At 39.6% G+C, this 19,236-nt stretch overlaps 1 protein-coding gene across 2 annotated transcripts in view; it reads right to left on the bottom strand.

The window, feature by feature from the left end:
- The window catches only part of VPS8 (VPS8 subunit of CORVET complex), a 247,869-nt gene that overhangs the window by 22,450 nt on the left and 206,183 nt on the right, over positions 1 to 19,236 (bottom strand). For both annotated transcript variants that reach the window (XM_047732015.1, XM_047732018.1), the window contains one exon: positions 7,929 to 7,982. In XM_047732015.1, coding sequence (XP_047587971.1) covers positions 7,929 to 7,982 — 54 coding nt within the window. The remainder of the gene's footprint in view (positions 1 to 7,928; positions 7,983 to 19,236) is intronic.

Below are 19,236 nucleotides of genomic sequence, written 5' to 3'. Positions count from 1 at the left end.
AAGCCAATCTGCAAAAGCTACATACTGTCCGACTACAGGACATTCTGTAAAAGGCAAAACTATGGAGACAGTCAAAAGATGAGCAGTTGCCAGATGTTTGCAGGGTGGGAGGGAAGGCTAAATAAGTGATGCATGGGATTTTTGGGACAGTGTAACTGTACTGCATGATACTGTAATGGAGGCTACATTTCATTATGCATTTGTCAGAACCCAAAGAATGTACAACACAAGATGTGACTGTAAACTATGGACTTACATTAATAATAACATATCTATGTTAGCTCATCAGCTGTAATAAATGTACCACAGGAATGCAGATATTAGTAACAGGGGGACATGGAGGGGGAGATGGATGAGAACTGTACTTTCTGATTGCATCTTCTATAAACCTAAAGCTGCTCTAAAAAAAAATTACATTAATGGGGTGCCTGGCTGGCTCAGTTGGTTCAGCATCTGACTTGACTTCAGCTCAGGTCATGATCTCAGGGCCATGAGATTGAGCCCTGTGTCAGGCTTTGTGCTAAGCATGGAGCCTGCTTAAGATTCTCTCTCCCTCTCCCTCTGTTCCTTGCTTGTGCTCTAGCTCTCTCTCTCAAAAAAAAAAAAAAAAAAAAAAGTCCATTCATTTAAAATATCATTAAAGAAATCCAAATGCTACATTTGAAAATACTCAATACAAAAGAAATGGGTGAGGAGTACCTTCGGTAAGAACTCTAAGGTCCTTTGAGACCCTCAGCCAGTCTCACTTTTTAGACCAGAAGATAGGCCCAATCATCAGCAAGAGGGAATACCAGAAGCCAGGGGTTACCACTGTCCTTCCCTGTAGCTCTTTCCAGCTAACGGTCTCTTCCTCTACATGAGGACTACTAAGCAGGTTTCAGAAAGGCCCTGGCCATGGACTTCAGATCATAATCATGGAGAGGAGTAAAGAAAGAACATGGCAGCACAGTCAGACCCATGGCTATGTTATGCTTCACCTGCGCCCTGAGTTCCTGAAGAACAGTTCGAGTTAAGGAAATCCCCACACCCCATTGTGGGAAACAGCTTACTGCAAAGACCACACTTCCCCATAAGTCTGAGACAAAAATCCACCATGCCACCAAGTTCATCTATAACAAAGCCAGACACAGATCCACCAAATTTCCACTCTTAGCCTCTTAAAAGATGAGCAGAACTGTTTGTCCTGATTCGATGGAACAAAATGCTTGTTATCTGATGAGCAAACTTCAGTTAAGCTTCTTTCCCTCCCCCAAGTCCTTGACCCCCCCTCAGCCCAAGCCAGCCTACAATCTTTAATGATCCCTTCCAAGAATCAGCTGACTGCATGAAAGACATTTTTAATCAACTCTCACCTACTCCCCACATTTGGTTCTTTCTACCCTTGTTTATTTGCCCCTGTAAAAAAAAAAATATTCCTTTCTGCCTAAAAAAAATTTTTTTTCCCAGTAACCTCTATGCCCAGTGTGGGATGGGGCTCAAACTCCCAAACTCAAGGTCAGGAGGCAGACGCTCTACTTACTGAGCCAGCCAGGTGCCCTGCCTGATTTTTGACACCCTTGTGGATATTAAGGCTGGAACCTTCTCCTCATAGCAAAAGCCCCTCCTCTTTCTGCAATTATTCTTTCACATGAAGTCTCTCCTTCCCTAAGTCCAAATCTGCTTTTGTTGTTTTTGTTTTTTTAATAGACTCTACTTGTTCAGGCTAGATGACGGGGTCTAACTGAAATCATCCAGCACATCAATGAACACATCACTAGAATTTAATACAACTGCAGACTCATAAAATCCTAACACACCAAGGGATCTAAAAATTACCTGGCCTACCTCCTACCCATGGCAGGAAAAGCTCAGCAACAGCTCTGAGTGGCAGCCATGCTGCGGGGGTCAAACGCCTGTGGTAACAGATCACGGGCTAGCTCACAAGGCATCCTGTTCCACTCTCGGAAGATGCTCCGATCTGAGCTGACATCTCCATCTACACAGCAGCTACCCACAGGCACCGGTTCTGTCCTCTGAACTACAAAGAATGCCTATGTTTCCTTCCACATCTTTCGGCTGTCTGAAGGCAACCGCACCCCAGCTACTTCCCGCCAGCATAAAAGGGCACCTGGCCTGTGGAGATCTTCCACCCTGTCTACGCCAAAACAAAGACTAAATCCTGTCCTCGGCTTCCTTCTGTCTTTTTAATCAGCAGAGGCATGGAAGTCACATGTGGATGTAAGTCCTACTAAGAAAATAAGGGAAGAGGCAGCAGACATCCATCAAGGGCTATCATTTTTTGCTCATGAGGGGCCAGTCAGCTGAGACACTGCAGCCAGCTTTTTCTGTTGTTATGGAAACTGTGGCTCTGTGAGGCTTTTTCCCTTAAAAATACCACCACCCCAGACCCGTCCCCCCTGCAACTGCCAATGATTTTTTTAAAAATTTTATTTATTTATTGGATAGACAGAGATCACAAGTAGGCAGAGAGGCAGAACTGCCAATGATTTAATAAAAATCATGATTGAGTACAGTTGTCTACATTCCTGACATGAGTGGCAAGATCGGGAACAGACTATAAAAATTTTACCTCACCAGAACACTTGGACAAAACAAACAAAAAACTGCTCCAAATTCCCGTAATATGCTTGAATACTTAAGGAACTGCTAATCAGCCTCTGGGAGGTTTGGCTAGTAAATTAAACAGTTCAGTCATTATTCCCTTGGAAATGTGTCTACAGCAAGAACTGTATTTCACTGACCTTGGTTATTCCCAGACCTGGCATCTGGAAGTATGTGGAATATTCACTGAATTTACCCTAGACTTATGAGAAAGACTTTCTACCCTACCTCTCCCAGTGCCTGTCCTAAACTGGAGAATTCACTCTGGGAAGACCATCACCCCAACTGACTCTTCCAGTGGATGTCACTAGCTTGAGGATACTCATTAGTCAGAGCCCCTGACTCCTCAGGCTTCTGCAAACACACCAGCAGAGAAAGCTCATCTAAAACTGGGGACAGCTCAGGGAATATAACTATGATTTTGTGATTGAGATGTAAGACAAAACTGCTTTCTTTGGTGACCATGCACGTAATAATCCCAATCTTGCAAATTCCCGGTTGGTGTTTCTTCAGTAGTTGAGAAAAGATGCATCGAAGCTGAGTGGTTTTTGATGCTGCCTTCAACTAACTCTCTAAACTCATTTATCACCTTAAACGTTATCAACACCTCCCATTTTAATCTATTCGAGTAAGTTAATTGCAAGAGACTTTTACAGTAATTTTTATCTTAGGAAAATACTTCCTGATTTTTAAATTTCCAGCCATCCATGAACAAACACTGAACAAGCCCTAAAGTAGCATGTGCATCTTCTAACTTTACTGAAGTTATCAGAGCCACTTAATATTTATATAAATATTACACACAAATTTTATATGCCACATATATATAATATACAATATATTGTATAGTATACATAGTATTATATAGTAATATAATATAGTAATATAGTAATATAGTAATATAGTATTTCTAATCCAGAGCTTTCTGAACAAATACCTAAAATGCAAAATGCTTATGTTGCAAAAAAGAGTTACGTATACATACGCATAGAATTTGCTAGATTCTGACAGGTGGTAGAGTGGAAGAGCAACTCCTACATGAGACACTCATCTCAGGAAGTTAAGCAGAACCCTACATAAAATGGCTGCTTCCTCAGCACTTGCGTCCAGCTCTTGCCATAGCCAATATTGTCAACACAGTCATCAAACACTTTCTTCAGTTATTGGTCAACAGAGAATCTTTGGCTCAAATCAAGAACACTACTGCGCCTTTGTGTTTCTTACACATCACTTTGGCAGTCAACTGTTCAACAGACACTGCTGGTGCCTCCATCTGTCAATGTAACTTTGACAATGGAGCTCCAGGATGATACCCAGAATATACATGCAGACGTCCACATATATGTACACACAAACACACACATACAAATACATACACAACTAGGGAAGTACCAATTAGGTACTGAGTTTCACACTGGTCTCAGTCAGAATACTGCTGATGTAGCTCAAACAGTAAGGGACTCACCACACTGGGAATACAAGCGTGGGACAGCAACGAGGTTTCATTTGTTCTTTCTCTATTTATTCAGCCCCAGAAATTTCTTTTCCCCCCCTCCCTTCCCATAAACAGCTATGAAGTCCTGTGGAGTCTCTTTCATTTATCTCTCATTCACTTGACAACTACTGACTTACTATTTGGTTCTACAGGTAGGGGGGATACAAGAGCAAGCAAGTTTGAGGCAGGGGCGGCCTTCCTGAGGCGGACAGTCTCCAGTGCGGCAGACATGTAAGTCACAAGGCAAATTCTACAAAGCCAGGTAAACATTTTGGTAGGTGGGGACTAGTTCAGGGCACCAGAAGAGAGAGCTCAAAATGGGAAGGACACCTGGCTCACACTTAGGGTCTCAGAAAGAGTTTTGGGGGAGGAAAAATAAGACTTGAATCTACCTCATCTCCTCATTCCAATAATACAGCACTGATACAGACTTTTTTCTTGCCCAGGCACACTCTATTCTTTTGCTTTCCTGCCTTTAATCTCACCTTGGACAGAAACCCTTATCCTCAAGATAAAAAGCAAATTTCACAACATAGGGCTCTTTTGAGATATGGCTTCCCATTCATTTCACCAAGCCTCTGCCTGCTTCTGTATTTAAGACATACAGAACCATCTCTATTTCTGAAATTTCCTGTACTCACTCATGTCTACCTGAATATATTTCCCCTTGTGCTTCAACACTAGATCAAGCTTTCTCTTCTTTGAGAAGCCTTCCCTGATCACTCAGTCTGGGAGAGGCTGAGTTTTGATATGTACTTTGATATGTGTTTTAAAGTTATTCTAGAAATCATAACAGTGTGATATTAAGTATGCATTATTTAAGCTTCAACTTAGGGACAGTCAGCAGTCCTAACCAAGCATCCATATTTCAGAGACTGCTAGCTAACACGAATTCCTAAAAGTGGCTACTCAAAGTCCTTTGGCTGTTCATTATTGACCAACACCTAAGATTTTGCTCATTAGCTCAAAAAACACAGAAATGTTTCTATTGGTGAAATTAATGTTTGCTAATCTGAATGGTAAATACGAGAGATGGGTTCTCATTGCTAAAATAAAACATATTCAAGGTACACACACACACACACACACACACACACACACACACACACACACACACACTAAAATATTTTAGAGATAGCCCCAGTTCTTGCATGGATAGTGAGTAAGTCTGCACCTGATCACTTAGGAATGCCACCTGGGGCCAGTCACTGGCTTTGGAAGTTTCTGTTTGTCTGATGCTGATTACAAGAATAAGAGAATCCTACTTACATCACACTGCTACCCCCCGACAGTAGTAAGACACTTAACATGACAGATAGCTAGGCCATTACTAAGTTTAAAAAATAAGTTATATGAGGCTATTTCTAAATGAGTATTTAATAAACATCTTTAAGTATGGCTGGATTTGCTTTCCTTATAATTAGTAACAAAGCTTTAAAGGAACAGCTAAGCATTTCTCAAACTTCTTCATTGGGCTTTTTACTGTAAGAGCAAAAGAGTCGTATTAAATCCACTTAAGTCACCCCACACAGCCCCTCCACTCTGCTCTTGTGTACCCCAAGCATCTTCTGTAGCATGTATCAACCTGTACAGTCACTGTCAGTTTACATGTCTACCTTCCCCAGTAAGTGCTGAGGTCTTTGAGAACAAAGACTATGCTTGTCATCTCTGTAGTCCCTTGCTTAGTTCAGTATCTACATACAGAAATACCTGCAGAATGGACAATAAAAAGCAGCAATAATAAAGTGATAGAACATCTGATAGAACTAGGATTGGGGGATTTGTGTTTTAACACCAGTTTCAGTAATACCAGTAATACCTGAGTCCCTACTATGTGTCAATAACTTACCAGGGATTTACTTTTTGTCAAACACAGTGTTAGGCCCTTAAATAGTATCTCATTTAGGGGCGCCTGGGTGGCTTAGTTGGTTAAGTGTCTGCCTTTGGCTCAGGTCATGATCCCGGGGTCCTGGGATCGAGCCACACCTCAGGTTCCCTGCTCAGTGGGGAGCCTGCTTCTCCCTCTCCCACTCCCCCTGCTTGTGTCCCACCCCTCCCCCCGGTCTATCAAATAAATAAATAAAGTCTTTTTTAAAAAATAGTATCTCATTTAGTCTTCAGAATACTTCTGAGAGGTAGCACCGTCATTTACAGCAGAGGAAGCAGAGAGGCTGACTAAGAGAGTTGTTCCACTAGGGGCGCCTGGGTAGCTCAGTCAGTTAAGTGTCTGACTCTTTATTTTGGCTTGGGTCAAGATCTTAGGGTTAGAAGATCAAGCCCTGCATTGGGCTCCATGCTGGGTGTGGAATTTGCTTAAGATTCTCTCTCTCTCTCAATCCCTCTCTCTCTTTCTCTTAAAAAGAAGGAAAGAAAGAAAGAAAAAGTTATTCAGATAAATAAGCAGAAGAGTCAATCTTTGAACCCATGTCTGGCTGAATCGAAAGCACATTTTTAACCTCTACTTTAGAAGTGTGTCCCATAGCTAACACTTGAAAGCTTAGGCAAAAAAAGGTCCCTCTGAATTCCAATTTGCTCATCTGTATATGGAGCGAGGAGACCAGGTGATTCAAGTCCCCCTTCCCCCCCCGCACCGGGTCACAGTGCGGGGGCTCCGGGCGGCAGCAGTCATCGCCTCAGTCTGCCTGCCCTTGCGCTCCTGACAAAAATGGAAGAGATTTTCCTGGGCAGCATGGAATAGGGCTTTTCAGATAGCATATTTTGTTTTTATTCTTTTTCTCTTTTAAAAACGTCTCAGGGGATTCTACAGGCAGAGAAAAGGACCCATTTTTGGCACAGGGCTTTGAAGCTAGAACCTGCTGTTAGTTACCAGAGCCAGCAAGTTGTTATTTTTGTTCTACAATTCTTCACTGACATGGATGCTGGCTGAAATTATAAAAAGGGCAAGGAAAGAAAACCTACATCCAGGGACACTTCAGTTGTCAACAAAATAAAAGTGGTAAAAGAAAACAGTAAAAATGTCAGCTTGTTAACCACATTTCAACTGCACTGTTGCAGCTGTATACAGAAAAGGATTTTAGACCTGGTTCTCTTGACACCATCTGAGAACTGCTCAATTGAAAGACTCACACCCTTTCTGTGCTACAAAGTTCACAGTCAGGGACTGAAGTGGCATAAGTAAGAGTTCCATCCCACAAGTATTTATTGAGCACTTGCTTATGCAGTATGAAATGCTAATATCTCGGGCCAGTCTTCTTTAGGCTCAGCTATCTGGAGGGAAAACACATCAGTAGGGAAAGAATACCTTAGGCTATCTTCCTTAGAATATCTTTTATCTGCTACTACTCACTGATCAGGATACCTGCCTGGTAAGGAGAATGGGAATTCTAGAACAATGAAAGTTCTTAGTTGCCAACCCCCGCATTTGGCTTCCTGGAAGAGCCAAGGAATACTGGTGATATGTTATTAAGGCATCCAATCAGAAAGAACCTTTGACAGCACTAAGATGATTAAAAATCATTGTTGTTTTGAGAAAATTGCTCAAGAGAGGAGAATAAAGACGCAGAAGGGGGAAGGTGGATTTGTGCCTTTAAAAGTCACTACCATCTACAAATGAGCAGAGGGGAAAAAAAGAAAAAAAACAAGAAACAGACTCTGACCTATAGAGAACCAACTGATGGTTACCAGAGGGAAAGAGGATAGTGGGGGATGGATAAAATAGGCCATGAGGATTAAGGAGTGCACAGGTCATGATGAGCATGAGTGATACATGAAGTGTTGAATCACTATCTGGTACACCTGAAACTAATACAACCGTATGTTAACTACACTGGAATTAAAATAAAAAATTAATAAATTGGAAAAAAACCCTTACCTTCTTAATAGCAGAATCTCCTTTGGATGGATGACAAGAAGGAGACATTTTTACCTAGAAAAAAAAAGGCAAACACTTTAATATTCTTTCTGTCACAATCTAGTTTTATTTGATCCACACTCAAAATAACTCAAATAGAACTGGTATAACTGAGAAAAAACAGGCATTTTCAGAGGAACAATGAATAGATCTTTTTTTGTTGTTGTTGTTAAGTCCCTTTGAAACTTTTCTGGAGATCAAAAGTCAGTAGTTAGCCAAGATAAAAATATGATTAGGGTAAGAAAAGTAGAACAGATGGCCCAGACTGTTTTTAACCAAATGGTGAGGAATCAAACAGAGACATATCTCTGTTGACAATGTTAATCAACTGATGCAATATGCAATGGTCAGCATTTCTTACAGAGTACAACTCAGAGTATCCTTGGTGATATAATACCCCCTTTAGACAAGACATGCAACAAGGAATTTCATAAAATAGTGAAAGATTAAGAAAAAGTATCAGCCAAACCATATCAAAAAGATGTTTAGAGCTCAAGAAAGAGAAAACTGATGGTGCAGGGATATCTTGAAATACCTGAGGGTTGAAAGAGATTGTCAGATCAGAAAAAAAGAGCAAGACTCAACTACATGTTACATGCAAAATCATATTTTAAATGTAAGGGCACAAATAGGTTATAAGCAAAAGGACTGCAAAGATCTACAATGCTAGCAATAGATTTCAGAGCAAAGATTATTACCAGGGATAAAGAAGATCACTTCAGAATAATAAAGGGGTTGATTCATAAGGAGGACATAACAATCCCAGATATCAATGCATCTAATAGCTTAAAAATAAGTAACAATTGATAGAACTGAAAGAAGAAAAAAGATTTTATAGTCAGGGATTTCCACACCTTTCTCTTTCAATATATTAAAGAATAAGGAGGCAGATATTTAGAAAGGATTTATTAGATTTACAGGACACAATCAACTAACTAGATCAGATGGACATTCATAGAACACTCCACCCAGCAAAAGCAGAATACACATTATTTTCAGGTACACATGGACCACCACACAGACTATTTCCTGTTAATAAAGTAATTCTCAATAAATTTAAGCAGATCCAAGTCATACTAAAGAAGGTTCTCTGATAACACTAGAAGTAACTTAGACTCAGCAACAAGAAAGATCTCCAAAAAACATTTCCAAATATTTAGGAACTAAGTTATATTTTCAAATAACCCATGGGTCAAAGAAGAAATCAAAAGGAAATTAGATCCTAGAAACACACAACCTACCAATAATGAATCACGAAGAAACAAAAAATCTGAATAGATAACAACTAGTAAGAAGATTGAATCAGTAATCAAAAACCTCCTAACAAAGAAAAATGCAGGTCCATACAGAAAACTTATTGGTGAATTCCACCAAACATTCAAAGAATACCAAATCTTCCAAAAACTCTCCCAAAAAATTAAAGAGAAGGGAACACTTCCAGCCTCATTGTTGGAGGTCAGCATTACCCTGATATCAAAGCCAGACAAGGACACTACAAGAAAAGAAAATTACAGGGTACCTGGGTGGCTCAGTGGGTTAAGCGTCTGCCTTCAGCTCAGGTCATGATCTCAGAGTTCTAGTATTGAGTCCCACATCAGGCTCTTTGCTCAGCGGGGAGCCTGCTTTCCCACTGCCCCCGCCTGCCTCTCTGCCTACTTGTGATCTCTGTCAAATAAATAAATAAAATCTTAAAAAAAAAAAAAAAGAAAATTACAGGCCAATATCCCTGGTGAACAAAGATGGAAAATCCTCAACAAAATACTAGTGAACAGAATTCAACAGCATATTAAAAGGATCATACACCATGATCAAGTGGGATTTATCCCTAGGATGCAAAAAGATGCTTCAACATATACAAATCAGTAAGTGTGGTATCCACATTAAGAGAATTAAGGGGGAAAAAACTATATGATCATCTCAGTCAATGCAGGACAAAGTATTTGCCTTTTCATGATAAAAACACACAACAAACTAGGATTAGAAGGAAACTACCCCAACACAATAAAGGCCGTGTATAAAAAAAAACCCCACAGCTAACATCACACTTAGTGATGAAGACGGAAAGCTCTTCCTCTTAAATTAGAAACAAGAATGCTTGTTTTCACCACTTCTGCTGAACATAGTGTTGGAGGCCACGGCATGGTTGGAGTCGAGGATCAAACCAGGCCCTGACTTGTGTCTCCTTCAAAGTCTGGACACCTTGACAAGGTTAAGGACGGGAAAGTTGAGTAACACTGAGAAAAGGGTCTGTGCTATGTGTGGTGCGCTCGCCTATGTGACTTCCCACACACTCCCCCTATAGAAGGGAACAATGTGGTCAGGGTTATGAATTCTTAGTTGGTCCTTGTTGTTCTGTACCTCCCATAACCCACTCCCTGGTTGACTGTCTTGCTAATGGCTTTAGCCGAAACTACCAGACATCACGAGGTTTGCTTGTAGTTAATGTAAACTTGGTATGGAAACTTGTGGTCATCTGACTAGGTACTGATGTAATACTCCTCCTATTCTGGTCTGCCTTATAAATGATTGTAAGATGTGGAATAAAATTGGCACTGTTGGACATCCTCTTCAGTGTCCCTCCTGCCCCCATCTCTTTGTCTCTTAATTTCTTTTCACCATCCTCTTACCCTCACGTTTTCCTGGTCGATTTGTCACACTGGCCGCGACAACACAGTATTAGAAATTCTAGCCAGGGCAATTGGGCAAGAAAAAGATATAAAGACCATCACATTGGAAAGGGGAAAAGTAAAATTATGTTTTCAGATGACAGGTTTTATGTAGAAAACTCTATAGAGTCGACAAAAGTAACTGTTAGAACAAACAAATTAAATAAAATAGCAGGCTACAAAATCAGCACACAAAAATCAGTGTTTCTGTATGCTAATAAAGAACAACTTGAAAAAGATATTAAGAAAACAATTCCATTTACCATAGCATCAAAATGAACTTAGGAATAAACTAAGCCAAGGAGGCAAAGATAAAAAGAAAACATCCTGTATTCCTGAATTGTTAAGCCTTAATTGTTAAGATGTGCACACTACCCAAAAATCTACAAATTCAAGGCAATCCCTATCAAAATCCCAGTGGCATTGCAGCAGATATAGAAAAGCCCATCCTGGGGCGCCTGGATGGCTCAGTGGGTTAAAGCCTATGCTTTGGCTCAGGTCATGATCCTAGGGTCCTGGGATCGAGCCCCGCATCAGGCTCTCTGCTCCGCAGACAGCCTGCTTTCTCCTCTCTGCCTGCCTCCCTGCCTACTTGTGGTCTCTGTCAAATAAATAAATAAATAAATAAAATCTTAAAAAAAAAAAAAAGTCCATCCTAAAATTCATATGGAACCTCATGGGACCCTAAATAGCCAAAACAATCTTGAAAAAGACCAAAATTGGAGGTCTCACACTTCTTAATTTCTAAACTTACTACAAAGCTAGAGTAATCCAAATTGTGCTACTGGGATAAAGACAGACATGTAGACCAACAGAATAGAGACCAGAAATCAATCTTCACATATAAGGTCCATTGATTTTTGACTAGTGTACCAAGGCCATTCAATGGGAGAAGAATAGTCTTTTCAACAAATGGTGCTAAAAACTACATATCCATATGCAAAAGAACAAAGTTAGACTTTTACCTCACACCATATTAAAAAACTAATTCAATGTGGATCAAAGACCTAAAAGCAAAGGCTAAAACGATAAAACTCTTCTTTAGAAGGAAACGAAAGTTTCATGCACTGGATTTAGCAATGATTTCTTAAAGATGACACCAAAGACACAAGCAATAATTAACAAAAAAACAAACTGGACTGCATCAAAATTTAAAAGTTTTGTATACCAAATACATAAATATAATAAAAAGGTAACTCATCAAATGGAAGAAAATATTTGCAAATGATATGGGATAAATATCCAAATTAAAGAATTAATATCCAGAATATACAGACAGCTCTTAAAACTCAACAACAAAAAACCAAAGAACCTGATAAAAAAAAAATGCACAAAGGACTTGGACATTTCTGTAAAGGTGTATGGATACTCAATAAGCACAAGAAAAGATGCTCAACATCATTAGTCATTCACAAAATGCAAAGTAAAACACAATGAGATACCATTACACACCTAGTAGAGTAGCCGAAACTGAAAAGACTATATCAAGGATGTGGAGGAACCGGAACCCTCATACAACGCTGGTAGGGGAATAAACTGGTACAACCACTTGGGAAAGCAGTTTGATAGCTTCTTAAGATGACAAACACACATTTGCCATATTTGTCAACAATTCCATTCCAAAGGTATTTACCCAAGAGAAATGAAAGTATATGTCCATACAAAGACCTGTATACAAATCTTCAAAACATCTTAATCTGTAACAGCCAGAAAGTGGACAGCTGGAAACACCTATCACCAACTGGTGCTATCATAAACAAACCATGGTATATGCATTACACTGAAGTACTACTCCGTAGTAAGAAGAAATGAATTCTCATAACAACATGGGTGAATCTTAAATAATTATGCTAAATGAAAGGGGAACTTACTTGATGGTTCCATTCATTGTTAAACTCTAAAAATGCAAATTATTCTATTATAACAAAAAGGCAATTTGGTGGTTTCTGGGGAACAGATGGGAGAAACTGAGTAAGTTTTTAGCAGTGAGAGGGTCACTATCTTAAGGTAGTGATAAATTCATGGATAGATACATGTCATATTTATATGCCTTTGTATATGTAAATTTATTTAATATCAGTTATACCTTAATAAAGCATTTAAAGAAATTTGTAGGATGCAGCTAAAAATAGTGCTTAGAGGAAGATATTTACAGCTTTTTATACTACACTGGAGAATAAGAAAGGTTAAAATGAAGGACCTATATGCTTCCAATTTAATAAGCTAGAAAAAGAAAATCAAAGTAAAATCAAACTAAGTAGAAGGAAGGATATAAGGAGCAGAAATCAATCAACAGAAATCAAACAAAACACTAGAGAAAATTGACAAAGCCAAAAGTTTATTCTTTGAAAATATCAATGACTGATAAACTATAACTCAGATTGATCAAGAGAACATATATCAATAATATCAGCAATGAAAGATATATTACTATATACTGCAATTACACACATTAAAAAGAGGCTATTATGAACAATTTTATACCAATAAAATTGGCAAAATAAAGATTTGACAACTTTTTTAGGAGGGGAGAGAAGCAGAGCGGGAGGAAGAGAGAGAGAACCTTAAGCAGATTCCACACCCAGTGGATCTGGGGTTTCCGATCTTGAGAGCCTGAGATCATGTCCTGAGGAGCAATCAAGATTCAGACGCTTAAGACTGAGCCACCCAGGAGCCCCAAATATGACAAATTAAAAGGACATGTTCCTTAAAAAACAGCTTATAAAGACGGACCCAAGATGAAACAGGAAATATGAATAACCCTATATTTATTAAAAAAAAAAAAACCTGAAGCATATCTAATTATCTCTTAAAGAAAACTCAAGTCTACATGGTGTCAGCAGTGAATTCTAGCAAATACAAAGTACACAGGGATTAGTATCTGAGATTGGAACAGCAACTTGTTAGTTTACAAGGAAAAATAGAATCCGTATTGCAAGCACTGCAACAGACAGTAGACAGGATCGGTCTAGGATGATGTAGCCAAGGTGTAAGTATTAGGCAAGCAATTTGATTCAAGTTCTCCAACCCCTTCAGTTCTGACAGTCTATTTCTAAGAGCCTCCAGTACAGATGATAAAGGCTTTTCCTATCACTGTGGCATCAAGCTATTCAAAAAGGACCACGTTGCAGCCCCCCTTTTTTTTTTCCCTTTCCCCTCTAACTTTCAGAGTAACTTTAGAAAACATACCTCATCTCAGGGGTCAAAACAGCTGGCTGTCCAGACTGTCCTTTTGGTCTTAGCAGGTTACAAAAATTAGACTTGACAGTCTTTGTTTTAACATACCATGACATTAATACTCTGGAATTCACTCCAGATGTATGATGTAGCTTGCTAAACACGATCCAATTTTAACTCCTGGTATGCTCTTTTTGAAAAGGGAGAAAATAGATTTTCAAAGCAAAATAGATATTTAAGCTTAAAAAATGACCTCATGAAAGAATCTGCAGATTTTTAAAAAAACAAGCCAAGAACTAGACGTGATGCTGGACAATTTATCTGAGAAAGCTGTTCTCTGGAGATTAAGTTAGAGAGTGTTTGAAGTGGCAACAGAAATGGTTCAGCATCACCCATGAAAGGTCTTATTTTTCATTTCACAGGATTCCTTCTGGAAATGCCTCAGGCAATGCGGCTCGAAAGAGACACTTTAAATCCAGGTATGCACACACTAGATCTGGGGATATGGATGATATATTAAGCTATGGCCTTAATAATGTTAAACTTTTGTGATCTTTGTTAATGATTTCCGACTTAGAGAAGCAATGTGGTCTGAAGTTTAACAGCAATAGGGATACCTTCCTTATCACTTTTCTTTTCTTTTTTTTAAACAAGCCTTGGTTGTTCTGGTTACCAAAGGAATATATGTTCACAAACAGAAATTTAGAAAATACTAAAAGGCAAAACAAAGGAAATAAAAATCACAATTCGATCGCACAGCAATAACTACTATTAACATTTAGAGTCACACTGTTTTGTGATCTTCCCATGTGACCTGTTGAAAATGTTTATTTCACCATATCTGTATTCTTCCACCACAGGATTTTTCTATTAAGCAGTCCCTTCATTGCAGAGATATGCTATCACTAATTTCACCAACTATTGGAAAGCTACTGGGGCATTTAGGTTATTTTCAGATTTTTTTATTTAAAAAAATGCTGTCATAAACATCTTATAAATACTTGGCACACACTCTTGATGTGTTATTTCCATTGCACCTATAAGTCCCTGCTTCAAAGGGTATAGGACATTTAAAAATACATACTGCCAATTTTTCTCCTGACAAGGAAGATGGATCCACACCCCTTTTCCTATAATTCTGAAATCCCCAAAACACTGAAAAAACAACAAAAAAATACATACATTTGTAAACTTTTGGCACTGATAGCAAAACCCCACCTGGAGTGAAGTAAGGCTACTTATAGTCTTTATTTATCCCACATATTATGGGATGCTGCCCTAGACCCCATTGGGAATGTTCTATAATAACAATATATGTACCGTATTACCTTTCTTTTCAGCACTTCAAATATGCCATTTTTTTTGAGAAGTCAGCCATCAGAAACTTCTGCTTTCTCCCTAAACATTTTTTCATATTTTGTTAAGAGCTTATAATTGTTTACCAGAGAGGCTGTCCTATACAGGTTACCCTGCCATTACTAGAACTGGAGCTCTCTATATTTCAAATACTTTTTCTGAATGATCCCCACCCCTACTTTGTCCAGAACTCCAATTACAGGTGTATTTTGCCACATGAAGTTGTTCCATAATTCACTGCTGCTCTATTCATTTCTTTCCAGTCTTTTTTCTGTGTTTGACCTGGCCTAATTGTCGTGCTACATATTCAAGTTCACTAATCATTTCTTCAGCAATATCCATTGCGCTGTTAATCCTATCCAGTGTGCTCGTCAACTCAGACACTGAAGTTTTAATCATTAGATGTTCTATTGACGTTATGACTTCCACATCTCTATCGAACATGTCCAGCCTCGCCTCTAGCTTCTCGAACATATGGAATATAATTATAATAACTTGTGATGTTCTTGTTTACTCATTCTATCATCTGTGCTATTTCTGGGTGTGTTTCAATGGATTGCTTTTTTAAAAGACAATTTTTTAGGACAGTTTCAGGTTCTTGGCAAAGCTGAGAGGAAGGTACAGAAATACTGCATATATCCTATGCTCCCATCCATGCACAGCCTCCCCTGTCATCCACAGGCCCCATCAGAAGGCTACACTTGCTACAGCTGATGACACATTACACTGACACATCATTATTACCTGAAGTCCACAGTTTACATTAGGGTTCACGTTTGGTGTTGTGCCTTCTATGGGTTTGGACAAATGTGGAATGATATATGTCCACCACTACAGTATTATACAGAGTATTTTCATTGCCCCAAAAGTCTCTGTGTTTCATTTATTCACCCCCACCCCACCCCCACTAACTCCTGGCAACCACTGAGGTTTTTACCGTCTCCACAGTTTTGCCTTCTCCAGAATGTCATATAGTTTATTTTTTTCCCTCTGCTTTATGACTTGCATTTTTCCTGCTTTCTTGATCAAATGCCAGACACTGTGAATTTCACCTTGTTGGGTTAAATGCTTTTGTAATCCTTAACATATCCTTGAACTTTGTTGTTTTTTTTTTTTTTTAAGATTTTTATTTATTTGACAGACAGATCTCAAGTAGGCAGAGAGGCAGGCAGAGAGAGAGAGGAGGAGGAGGCAGTCTCCCCGCTGAGCAGAGAGCCCGATGTGAGGCTCGATCCCAGGACCCTGGGATCATGACCTGAGCCGAAGGCAGAGGTCTTAACCACTGAGCCACCCAGGCACCCCTTGAACTTTGTTCTTGATGTGGTTAAATAGCTGGAAATAATTTGGGGCACCTGGCTGGCCCAGCTGGCAGAGCACGTGACTCTTCATCTTAGGATCGTGAGTTCAAACCCCATGTTGGACATACAGATTACTGCAAAGAAATAAAACTTAAAGAAATACTTGGAAATAATTGGATCTTTTTTAGGTTTTGCATTTCAGTTTGGTTAGATAATTGGATCTTTTTTCGGTTTTGCGTTTCAGCTTTGTTAGGTGGGATCAGAGCTGTGGCTGGTCTAGGGTTAACTTTCCCCAATACTAAAGTTCAGACAGGACTTAGTACTCAGTGTACCCGTGAAGTATGCAGTGCCCCGACTGGCAGTACTCCTGGCTCTGGATCTGGGGGCAGTGCTACTCTAATCCTTTTGTGTGGTTCTTCTGGCCTCGAGTATACACTATTTCCTCACACAGTGGACAGTATTCAATCTAATACTGAAAGTTGTCATCTGCAGATCTCTGGGCAGCTCTCTCCCATCTTTACTCTGTTCTGCAAACTCCAGCCACCTTGCTGTCTCCTCAACTCTGACAGACTGGTGAGCCCTGCCTCAGTTTCCCTTCCCTGGGCCAGGGCGTGGAAACTTTCTCCTGGCAGTACACTAAGGACGAGCCTAGGGCTCACATTTTTTATTTCTCATCTCTCAGGAGTCACACTCCCTCACTGCTTGATGTCCACTGTCTTGAGAACCACTGTTGTATGTACATTGTCCATGTTCCCCCGAGAAACTCTAAATGAATCCTGTCAGAAGCCGAAGCCCCTATATTACCTTCTAAAATGAAATTTAAAATCAGAAAAATTCTCAATTCTGAAACCTGTCTGGTCAGAGGCTTTTCTCAGGACTGCGGTCCTGCAGCAATATGCACTCCCACTGCTAATGCACAAAGTGTTGGTCTCTTCACATCCTCATCAATATAAACGTGTATTTTGAAATGTATGACAGTTTACCGTGTATTTTTAATAACTTGCCAGTTCAGTAAGTTTAAGAAATGGCATCGTATTCCTGTTTTAATTTGTATTTCTTTGATCACTGATAGAGTTGAACACTTTTCACATTTCACTGAATAGAATTTTCAAATGTCATCTGCTCACATTCCCATCAAGGCTTCGCCTCTACATAAAGACTCGAAACACTCTTCAGGCACTACTGTTATCATCTGGTCTCCTGGACACAAGCCATCTCTGGATCAAAGGGAAGTGAGCCAATTTCCAGGACTTTCAGCATCTGATTTTCAAACCGCGCTGGCAGTGGTGACGACGGAGCTGCTCATCGTGATGTGGCTGTCGATCCATTTTCCACAGTCGCAGGAAGCGGACCGCAGCAGTCCCCTGTTTCAAACCCTTCAGTGTTGCCTACTACTCTAAGAATAAAAAGAAAACTTCACCAGACTTTCCTGGATCCTCAGGACATGATCGTACCTCCTCAACCGCATTCCTTGCCACACTCCCCTTTAGTTTCTCCGTTCTGGCCACTGAGCTTCTCTCAGGTCCTCGAATGTGTCATTGCTCCCCTTGGTTCTCCTGATGGCACGGTCTTCACATGGCTGGCGCCTTTCTAGCCTTCAGGTCTCAGCTTAAACACCACCTCTGCGAGGGTGATTCCGAATCACCCTCCAAAAGCAGGCTGCCCCTCATGTTGTTCTTCCTACAACATTCTATTCTTTGCCCTGATGGGACTCACAGCCTAACACAAGTTGGAATTACAAATCTGATATAGTTTGTTTACAATTTAATTATTGTCTAGCTACATAATGGGAAGCTACATAATGGTAGGAAATATATTTTCAGTTTTGGGGGGTGTTGTTCAGTAATGTGTACTTAGTCCCAAGAATATATAGCATTTGCTTCAAATGAATCACTGTATACTAGGGTATAATAGAAAGATTATTGGAAAATGGGCAAAAGTCTCCTCAAAGAGATTCATTTAAATTAGAATCATTTACCACCTCTCTGCATTTCTAAGCTACATTAACCCTCATTTAACTTATAAATTTAAGTTATAGGATATTCTTTGGAGAAATGCTGCTGTCACCAAATTTCACTGTTTAGCCTTTAATTTCCATCTAACTTGTTTGTAACAGGGAACTAACGCTTAAAAAGGGACAAATAAAAACAGGCATTAATCCTGGTGTTCCAGTTTCATTAAACGGCCTCTAAACCAAATCTCTGATTTACAGCAGGGATCCAGACTAAATAAACAGTGGACCATGGTTAATAGAAAACTATGACCAGGGGCTCCTGGGTGGCTCAGTGGGTTAAAGCCTCTGCCTACAGCTCAGGTCATGATCTCAGGGTCCTGGGATCAAGCCCCATATCGGGCTCTCTGCTCGGCAGGGAGCCTGCTTCCTCCTCTCTCTCTCTCTGCCTACTCCTGATCTCTCTTTCAAATAAATAAATAAAATCTTAAAAAAAAAAATCTTATTAAAAAAAAAAAACTATGACCAGTGAGCACAAATAAATGTCATTTATGGAATAATTTCTTGGAAGTTATAAATACTTCCCTCTGACATTATTTATAAATCTACTCCAAAAGATAAAACATTTTCTTAGACAACTCTAAAAATCAAGAAATAAAACCAACTCAGAGTGCCAAGAAAAGTATCAGCTTATTCCATTTAATTCTTTCCTGTTCTGATTATTAAAAGAGGAGGAGGTGGCTATATGTTTATTTCCAATCCCCTTATCCTCAGATATTTACCTCTTAATGGGGGCGGGTGGAACCCTTTGATATTTGACT

The sequence above is a fragment of the Lutra lutra genome, chromosome 1 (assembly GCF_902655055.1).
Source record: "Lutra lutra chromosome 1, mLutLut1.2, whole genome shotgun sequence".
In the NCBI taxonomy this organism is placed as follows: Eukaryota; Metazoa; Chordata; class Mammalia; order Carnivora; family Mustelidae; genus Lutra; species Lutra lutra.
Note: the sequence above shows the minus strand (reverse complement) of the source record. Positions and strands in the feature narration are given on the sequence as shown.